We start from the raw sequence: 10,664 nt of genomic DNA, 5'->3' as shown, positions 1-10,664 counted from the left end.
TTTTTTTGGAATTGTGAACAGTTGTGCAGAGATTTTTTGAAATTATAAGTTTGAGTTTTGAATATTTTATAATGAAGTGATTTAAAAGTTTTACAAAATGTTGAATTCATAAATTAATTTAAAAAAATAAAATAAAATTTAGAAAAATAAATTTTATCAAATTTTTATTAATAATTCAAAAACATAACATATTTACATTACACCTTTTATAATATGCGGTAAAGAAAGAAAGAAAGAAAATCATTTTAACATACGAGATTAAAGATAGTTTATGACACATAGTGCTTCTTCATCTGGTGAAATATTTGACCTTTTTCGTATGAAGCCTCACAATAAACACTCCCAATTTTTTGAATGTCTCACATTCTAAAATAAAGTGTTTTTCTATTAAGGAATTTAGACTTCTGTGATCCATAACATTGTTCAGAAACTCTTCGGCAAAATCACATAACCAATCTTTTGTCGACGCAGTGTGGTTCATCGTCACGATGAACCACACTGGCTGGTTCGAAACGTGTCCACAAAAGATTGGTTATGTGATTTTGCCGAATAGTTTCTGAACAAAGTGTTTTTCTGTTTTCACTTTTGGGGAAGAACAAAAAATACATATTCTTTTCTCCCACACTTCTTTTGGCTTTTTCTAACTCCGTGTTTCACAACGGAGTTGATGAGAATTAATCCTTAACTTAGTAATAAGAATTTTCTCTCTCAAAGAAATATTGGCTTCTATGTACACCTTTTGTGAGTGAGATTAAACACTTCTATATAATATTTTTTCTTTCTCCCTAACTCTTTATCCTAAATACAATAAAACTTATATAACAATTTTTTTTTTTTTACCATTTATAATAGATTGTTTAAACAAATATCCCATTTAAATAACAAACCTACAACATAATTTATATTAACAAAATTATACGCCACTCATAAATCAATTAAAAGATATTCTTTCCTTCTATTTTCACAATTAAAAAATATTCTTTTCTCCTATTTTCACATATGTTTGTGAACTCGAAATTTAAAATCTCATAATTTTTTAAATTTCAAATAAATACAAAATTGTAAATTTTCTAGAATAGAATTCGATGCCAATACAATCTCAATCACTTTTCAGAATCTATGCAAGAATCCAAGTCAGAGACTGGCGAGAGTTTGAGGTCTATGACTCTTGCCCGCCAACAATTAAACCGAAGAAAATCAGAAAACAAAATAAACCACTATCCGCTTGCCAGCTGTCAACACCCCCTTCCCACCTGCTCTGCTGTGGGTGGTCTGCCACACAACAAATGTGGTCCAGCAGCTGCGTGACCAGTTAGTAAATATTTGTATGCTTCGTATGACTATGAGCCACGACCTGTTAAAACGTCACAGGAAAGCGAAAAGGAAAATTATTGTCTTTACTCAGGATTTGGAACACGAGGCCTTTGAAGTCGGGGAAGGTGAGATTCGGAGATAAATGTGAGTGCTTTGATGCAAATCCTGCAAAGATTTGATAGATCTATTTTCCGGTGTCCGACCGTCTCCCTCCCTTCCCCATTTTCATTCTCTCTGGGCAGGGTAAGGGCATACAACAATACACAGGAAGCAGAGAAAACAATGGCCTCTCATGCCAAGCTTGCCAGGCGGCTATTGGAAACAGACACGCCTGTCATGATACAGGTATCGTTGACATAAATTATTGCAGATCTTCTACTTTTCTATTTCTTTCATTTGGTTTCCCTTTGGTTTGAAATCCCATATAATTAATACCTCATAACAACAATAACATTTTCCTAAAGCGGTCATTTTCTGAACTCCGTATTTTTGTTGGTGAAGTCAATTGGGATGTGGTATCGTGGTAAACAGGTGGGAGTTTACTACAATTAACCTAAATTTCATTCTCAGAGCATTCAAGTATATGGAATCTAGCTGAGAATCCTCAAAGTATATGGATTCTACTTAGAATCCACAAAGTGACATATCTTAGTAGTTTTGGTTCTTCTAAGGGTAAAAGTGGGTAGTTTCTGTGAAAAGAGAAAAGATAAGCCATTCTGTTTGATCAAATTATTCCCAGCTATTTGCAGTTTTATCTCTTTTTCATGAGATTGCTGATCCAATTTCCCCAATAGAAGATGCGACTATCTTCGGGCTTTGTTCTCCAGGTTCACTAGTCAAATACATTCTCGTTTTCCTTTGTTTGCTGATTCAATTTGCCCAATAGAGGATGCAACTATCTTGAAGCCCTGTTCTCCAACTTGCTTGGTCAAATACATGCTATGCACCACAAAGACATTTTGATAAAACGAAAATACATGCTATGCACCACAAAGACATTTTGTTAAAAGGAAAATACATGCTACGCACCACAAAGACATTTAAAGGAAAGTCATGCTTTGACGAGAAGTTAAATGGTTAAGAAATGGATTTCTTTACAATAGTAAATAGGGTAACATTCCATTCTATCTGAGTCGTGTTAACGGGAATAGATAGCGAATATTTCGAGTAATTGTTCCACAGTATTATGGATGAATTAAAAATAAAACAGGTTTTCTATACAAAGAAAAATAGCAGATAGTGCAACCAAATCCAATTGAGTATTAGGTATTCTGAATTTATATCCTGTGCAGATGTACATTTTTAACTTAAAGTAATCACTTGATCTTCATCTTGCCTTTCGAAGCTATGCCATTTGATAGTGGCAAGCTTTTAATTTGCTGAGAGCTGTGAAAGAGACACAAATTCCAACAGTAGTATTATGGGTTGATGTTGCATACTGTCAAGAATGCATAATTGAAGCTGTTTCGCATTATGGCTTCTATGCTGTCTCAGTTTTTTCTTATGTTTTCTAGAGTTAAAATAGAAAACCACGATCGAATTAAAATTCGAAAGATCTTCACGAGGTCTCTAATATTTAAGGTTCATGCGAGGGTCTTTGTAGCTCATAGTGACAAGTCTTAGAAGAAACCATTTGCAAACTTAAAAGTTTAACATTTCACCACTGTAAACACCACTGTGAGATTAAATACCAACATTTCATTGCAGTGGAAACGCATCAACCCTAAGGAAAATAACTACAGGTCAAATGGTCCATCTAAAGCACAGAAACATCCAATAACATTATCATGAATATGATACTGACACACCAACCATAGCTTCAGCCTCGAGGCACCTATAGTTCATCATAACCCATCATTGTAATGTGGAAAGTTTCAATGTGGGGCTCACAGACAACTGTGGTCCGTGTTTAATGTATTAGCATATTACCATTATACATTGAAGGAAAATGCTGCCATAGGATTGGTAACTGGTTTCTCACTACCAACCAGGACACGCAGCAAGAAATTAACCACAAGCCAGAGGAATCCACTTAACATGCATACCCATCAAACATTCTTAGTATTAGAAACGGAGAAGATACTAACATTTCAATGGACTTGCACTCAAAAGTTTGTTTCTAGATTTGCCAAAGACGGAGGCAATATGATACCTTGTTAACTCCGGATTTTCCTTGTGAGAGGGATTTGGGCATTGGTTACGATAAAGCTGGTTAATATATATTTTTGAAAGATACTCCAACATATCATTAGACATGGGCACTTTAAAATTATTTGGATTTCAGCATAAGATTTCAGGACGCTGGTGCGGTGTGTATTTAAGCTGCTGAATGTTACTAAGCCTTCTGTGCAGCTGTTTACAATATTTATACATGTATGTGTTTTTAATGTTCTTATATTTAAAGTTTTAATGATGAGTACTCAAATTTGAAGCTAGTTATAGAGCTTAAATGAAAAGAGAATGGTATGAAATCACACATTTTAAGTGTGAAAAACCCATGTCTAGCATTTGATTCTTCACCTGAACTAAGATTATATCAAGGATGAAATTGCCATGTCAATATCTATGTCTTTTTATGCTATTATATACTGAGTGTGGCTTGTCTTATGCTGCGTTGGTTGACATTTTTTAACCTGTCATCTTAATCAGAGTCATTGTTTCATTAGATCTTCCTGGTCTGCTTCAAGCTTGATTGGATTATCTTCCTCTTTTCAGTAGCTATGATTTTCCCATCTTTCGTCAGGGCTACTTTTGGCATCTTTATTTGACCTGCTACTTAAAAACATTTAGAAGTGGTGAAGAGGCTAGGACTTGGACCTATCATCTACAGGATCTCTATCTATTAGTCTGTTTTTGGATGGTCTAGTAATAGCGCCAAATTTTGTCAAATCATTCCGGAGAACAGGCCAATGCTTTAAAAGACTAGGCTTGTTTAAGTTATAGACAAAATATCATCTGGATCTTGTAGGCATGGGATAATATTAATAACAGACAAATAAAAGCCACACTGCAACTTTAGGACATTATCTATCTTTGTGATACTAACATGTAAGTAGAAAATTCTGTTATACTGTTATGGTCATTTTCTACTGCAGACCTTTTTCCAGTAGGAAAATTACAATAATGAAGTAAACAGGAAATGTATTAATGAAGCACTGAATGAAATAAAGCACGGTAAATGTTAATAAGACATCTTCATGCATACATTATTGAGTATGCCAATGTTTACAAAGAATTAGTCCAGTTTCTAGGTAATCTGATTATGATGTCCATTCTCAATTGCAGATGCAAGAATTGTTCCGCAGTGTCAAAGATTGCATGTCACTTGCTCAGGTACTTGCTGTCCTTTCGGAAGGGATGCACATGGGAACGTTACATGTGAAACTTAACGTCACTACATATCTTTGATATATGCGACTTTTTGATTAAATCAATTAATTGTGCATTGAAATCATATGGTTTGAATTTAGAACTTATAGCTTCAATAACTTTCTCTGTCATGTTGACAATTTTGGAATAAACTAGTTTTGCAACTTCACACATGGTTTACATGGGAAAAGGTAGTTTTTTTTTAGGGAAAGGGTCAAAAAACTGATTGGCTATTAAAATAAACACTTGTTATTTCTAAGTTAGAGCTCTCTCCATAGACAAAATAAGTTAAAAAAGACATAGATCAATTAGGACAAAAGATAAAAGAACATCAGACCTACTTCTGACTGATTTTTGTTTGACATGTTAAGGCAAAGTTATGGGATTTATCTGCAGATGCGTGTTTTAGATGAGATTCATGCTAGTTTAAAGTTACTACCTGGGAAAGATAGATGTATCTTTTGGTTGGGTGGTTGGTTCGTTTACCTATGTACTTATTGTGCCAGGGAGGCACAACAGAATGATCTAGACCTACTCTGTTTAATTGGAATTGATTTGCTTTGCTAGAAAAATGCTTGGAAGGTATCCTAAAAATTATTGGTAGTCATTTTCAACATTTTTATGCAATTTTTGGTTTCTTGGCATCATAGGAAAAAGATGGCCCGTTGTTGACTAGCTTGACGAGATTGCTATGTTAGTTTTTGTAGCATCGGATGTGTTCTAGCCATGAAATTTGGTGGAGAGGCTAGAATACATGTATTTTCCAAAACCCGGAAATTGTTTTTGGAAATTCCACTTAGAGACGACTTAATTAAAATAATTAACCAGTTTTTTAATGTTTCCTAAGTCTAAACTTAGGAAATATGATTAATTAAAGGGTATTAATTAAGTCATGATGAGAATCTTCTAGAGAAGGACATGGATCAAGTTCTAGTTAATCTTAACCATTGATTATGTTTTAATCTTGGCCGTTGATGTCTCAACAAGATATTATAAGAAGAAACTCGATGGGGCTTGGAGAAAACACACTAGTAGTTCGATTTCACTAGCAGATCAATTTCCAGAGTAGTAGCGCTAAGTTGCCGAAGAGAGAGCGAGTGAGCTCAAAGCAGTGAGAGGGGCAGGGATGGTAAGGGTGGAGGAAGATTTTCCAACTCTAGTGAGTGCATTGCAGAGAAGGAGTGAGTGCCACAGAGAGGTAGCGCAGAGCCATGCAGTGCTTCAGAGGGGATTCCGTATTTTGTTGGGGAGACGCAGTGATTCAGTGCCAGAAGCCGGATAGAGAGTCTGAAGGCCAGGAGGATCCATCTTCCAGACAACCACTGATCAGATAGTGAGAGGGAAGCAATTCCAAGTTGTGGGACGCAATTGCGTAGGCTGACACAGTGACTGCATAGAGGCAACATAGAGCCGCTCAACTTGAGCTAAGGTCAATGTCGGATCGCTAGTGGGAGTGAGATTTTTCTCACTAGATTTATTGTCAGTCATTTCTCTGTATGGATTGCTAGATTTGAGCATCCATAGTCTTGTACTCAGATTCACTACTGCATGATATTAAAACCCTCAGCTATTGCATTGGTTTTCCCAAGTTGGGTTTTTTCTGGGGACTTAGTCCAAAGTAACCGTGTATTTTTGTGTGTGCGCATCTATTCTTCCAACATTTTTATTTCTTCCGCAGTATTTATCTTGTGAAGGTTGTAGTGTATTTAATTCAATATTTACCGTAGCACACAACAAGTAAATTGTTTAATCGAATTAGCAATTAGAAGAATTAACATCAATTGCTGCAATAGGATTTCGACTTTCAAAATTTTCACATGGTATCAGAGCACAGATTGGCAGTCGGAGAGCTCAGTGGCAGAAGGGAAGAGGAATTTCAAAGCCCTACGTAGGCAACAGTTCGAAACCCTCAGAGGCTGTGCAGTTCCTTTGGGTAGGAGGGTCTATTTTTGAGGAAAATTTTATTTCTTTGAGAGAGTTGACAGAGAATAAATTTTCTAGATCAAAGATTACCAAAGGTAGAGGGAGCGACAATATTTTCCTTGCAGAGCAGATCTTCAACTGGGACGCAGTTATTTTGCAGCAATTTGCAGAATAACGTCAAGAGGAAGAAAGAGCACACATTGAGGGAATTCTTTCCTCAGGGAACTTCTAGTCTAGAAGTTCGATTTTTCACTGCAGAACAGCAGTAGTTGTGAGTAAATTTTCCCACTCCAGCAGGGAGTGCGTAGAGCCAGTCAGCAATTGCGTAGAGGAGAAGCAGAAGAGTTCAACTTTTTCAGATGGCATCAGTAGGGCTAAGAGATTAGGATCGGTTGGAGGGAGCCTCCAACTATGTGATCTGGAAGGCAATAATTTCCTCTTTTTTAGATGAATATGAACTCAAAGCCTACTTCGATGCATTGGTAGCTATTCCCACGGATGTAGATCAAATGAAGACCTACAAGAAGGAGATGGCGAAAGCAAAGAGGTTGATTCTCGATGGGGTTCGAGATAACGTGGTGTCTCACATAGCGGGCAAAGATACTGCTAAGCAGATGTGGGAACCTCTTGCTATGCTATACCAGGGATCTTCCAAGCAGTGGAAGATGTATCTTAAGGAGAAGCTGAGATGTACCAGAATGCAGAAAGGGGAGCGCATAGACCCCTTCCTCATCAGGATTCAGGATGTCCGAGACAAGCTGTCTGCAGTAGGGTAAACGCCCCAGCCTACATAATTGGTGCGATTAGCTCTAAACAACGTTTCAAAAGATTGGTAGGTCTTCGTCCAGAGTATTCTCGGCAAAGACAAGTTGTTTGATTGAGATCGAATGTGGTCTGATCTGCAACAGGACGAGGTGAGGTGAGATTTGATGAAGAGCACCATGAGTGGCACTAGCAACAGCAGTGGGACGAAGCAAGTGAAGGTAGAAGATAATGTGGCCCTCACATCAAAGGGGCAACAGGAGCAACGTAGGAGGAAGAGGGACCTTTCCAAGATCAAATGCTTCAGATGTGGTGAGCTTGGCCACTACAACATTCAATGTCCTCTCAGAGAGAAGGACAAAGAGGAGAAGTAGGATCAACAGGCTACATTCGCAGAGATCGATGGACTGCCCTTTAGATTGGAGGAAGAGTTTGCCATGATCACTGATATACCTCCAAGAGTGAGGTGGGGTGATTTGGTTTTGTAGCGCCAGAGAGCTACAAGATGGGCAAGATTCTTGAGGAGGTCCACCTCTTGAATTAGAACCTTGCTACAAGAGCCCACAATATTTTAGTAGCAGGATGGATCAGTGGCACATGATGCAGTCAGATGCCAGAGTGACAGATGCATTAACTAGTAGCGGTCAGATACTGGGCAACGTAGTCCAGGGTTGGCAGCAGTGCAGTTGGCACAAAGCAGAGTTAGCAGCAGCGCAGAGGCTTCAGTGACAGTGCAAAGACTAGTAACAGTGAGAGACTCAGGAGAAAGATGTTGAAGAAACTGTAACTAGGTTTGTTCTTCATGACATTGTAATTATGATTTTTGTAAAATTAATTTATTATTCCTTGCTGCGTGGGTTTCATAATCAAGAGGTTTATTTATTTAGTGGCTCCCATTGAGAGCCTTAGGATGTCAAAGAGTCAATGTCATGTATAGAAAAGTCTAAACAACCATCCAAGACAAGCACAATCCTCCAAGACAAGCACAAGAAGAAGTCTGCCATCAAAACGATGCAAAACACAGTCATGTCGGCCTTCCAATAAATTAAATAAGCTAAAGAAGTCACGTCGGCTTGCAAATAGAGACACAACGTTTCACACTGTCATGTCGACTAATTATGGAGAGGAAACAACTATAAATACCCCGCTGGGGTAACCGCAGGAAACACAAAACTTCGACAAGCCTCTGCAACTTCGATGAGGACGAAACCTCGACATACTTCTGAAGTCTCGGTCACAATTACAGTAATATATTTAGACTCCTCTGTGAGATTGCGGATAAGGAACAGTGGTACAGAAAGCTCGAATGAAGGCAGCAGATCAACATTCGAATGGATTACTGTGATCTTCGGATAGGCATTACAGTGGCACAACTTATTGACATAACTGTGATCTCAGTGCAAGGAGGATGTTGTCATAAGTCTCGGTACAACAGTGTTGCAACAACAGTAATCTCAGTGATTACCTTTATAGTGCAACAGTAACAAGACCTTGTTGACATGGTGATAAAGCAAGATGCAACTGTAAGGATCTCTGTGGTACTATGATAAAGATCTCGGTGAAGCAGTAATGATGATGATGATCTCAACATCAAGAAGAGGATTGGTGTCTTGGTCTTGGAGTGGACTAGTAGGTCAAGGGTCATAGTCTTGGTATTTGTCAATGGGAATCTCTATAAGAAGAATTTTGTGCGGGCTTTCCTCTCAAAGAGTGAGAGGTTTTGGCCCTGGTAGAAAGCCAACATCGTGTGTTCTTGTCTCTTTTGTTTTTGGTAACTATTTGATGAACTAAGAAGGCACTCTAATAATAAGAGAAGATTGCACTAATAAGAAAAGATATAAAGAACCTCACAAATAGTTATCATGAAAAGAAGAATCTCATCAACTTCATTTGCCCTAGATTCTTCAACTTGGAATCATAGCTAAGGTTCAAAGATCAAAGGAAGGGCATCAAAGCAAGTTGAAGGGTTTTGTCAACATTGAAGGATCAAGTCTACAACCGCAAGAACTTGTCTCTCCACAACCATCATCAAAAGGCCACCAAGACCCTCATCAAGATGTTTACAAAGCAAGGTAACTCAAAGGATCTCAAAATCAAAGATCACCTCATCTTGAAATAGGTTGAAACCCTAGCAACAATCCTGATCTACACTACTAAAGAAGGCAAAGCATATTGAAGAACAAAAAGCATTGTCATCACCTTCAAGGTTATAAAAGCAAGGATCATTTCCTTGCCCTAGAAGAAGATCATCCAAGGGAAGCAAAAAATCATCCTCATCAAAAGGGAGCAACCTTTTCCATTGAAGAAAGGCTTTCCATCGAAGAGAAGATCATCCAAGAGGAAACTCCAATACATCTTCTCCAACCAGCATCAAAGTGATCAAGTAGAAGAGTTCATCTTCACTTGTCAAGTAAGTATCTTTCATTTTTATAATCAAGTTTGGTTAAATGACTTCATGACTGCAAGGAGATCTATGGATTGAATGGGTCATCAAAGGTCCTTGCATGAAATGAGGAGGATTGTCATAATCCTCATAGATAAAAGAAGTCAGTGAACATATCAAGGAAAAAGGTCTTCTTTGAATTCATGGGAAGGAACTCTTAAGGTTCTCTCATCCCCATGTACCAAGAAAGAAGACATCAAAGAGATATATGAAATGCTAGAGGATACATTCTCTGAAAAATGCAGTATAGAAGGTCACATCACTTAGACCTGATCTACACAAAATGAAGGTATCAAAGAAAGAAAGAATATCTTCATGAGATCTCAATTGAGAGATCTAGGAAAGATGATAAGAAGATAATCATCAAGGTAACAAATATCCATGAACAAAGAAGGTTACCTCATTCGACAACTTGTGGTATCTATGCTAAATAGAGAAATATAAATTGATGACAAGAGTATTGAAGGTTAAAGGACTAAAATATGTGCTGAAAGGAAAGGCAAGTTTGGTCCTCAAGCAAGACAAAATAAATATAACTAAGATTCAATGCTATGGAAAGATTATAAAAAGAAGCTCATATCACTGGAAAGATGGAGGAAGCTGAAGAAATGAACCAAGGAAAGAGGGAGTAACAAATCTCTCCTATGAGTAAGATGGTATCCCTCACAAAAGGGTCCTATCACAAGATTTTTCTATAAGATATGACAATGATGATAAGATGCATCGTGGCATCATGGAAGCATTAACAAGAGCTCGTGACATCACCATGGGAATCATGAAGGACAAAATCCATGATAGACAAAACATGAAGGACATAGCTCTTGTGAACCTCAGTGGACATTGAAGGAAAGGA

At 37.6% G+C, this 10,664-nt stretch overlaps 1 protein-coding gene across 2 annotated transcripts in view; it reads left to right on the top strand.

Moving 5' to 3' along the window:
* The first annotated feature begins 1,176 nt into the window (after nucleotides 1-1,176).
* LOC149143458 (Pyridoxal phosphate (PLP)-dependent transferases superfamily protein) overlaps nucleotides 1,177-10,664 on the top strand; it is a 223,139-nt gene continuing 213,651 nt past the window's right edge. Inside the window, exons 1-2 of one of the 2 annotated variants that reach the window (XM_089453376.1) lie at nucleotides 1,182-1,659; nucleotides 4,600-4,647. In XM_089453376.1, the coding sequence (XP_089309502.1) occupies nucleotides 1,471-1,659; nucleotides 4,600-4,647 (237 nt within the window). In that variant the 5' untranslated portion in view covers nucleotides 1,182-1,470. Of the gene's footprint in view, nucleotides 1,660-4,599; nucleotides 4,648-10,664 lie in introns of both variants that reach the window. The other variant, XM_089453377.1, reaches the window with a different exon arrangement.

Source organism: Pinus tabuliformis, chromosome X (genome assembly GCF_031772625.1).
Source record: "Pinus tabuliformis cultivar Carrire ecotype Pingquan chromosome X, CPIR1, whole genome shotgun sequence".
Taxonomy (NCBI): domain Eukaryota; kingdom Viridiplantae; phylum Streptophyta; class Pinopsida; order Pinales; family Pinaceae; genus Pinus; species Pinus tabuliformis.
Note: the sequence above shows the minus strand (reverse complement) of the source record. Positions and strands in the feature narration are given on the sequence as shown.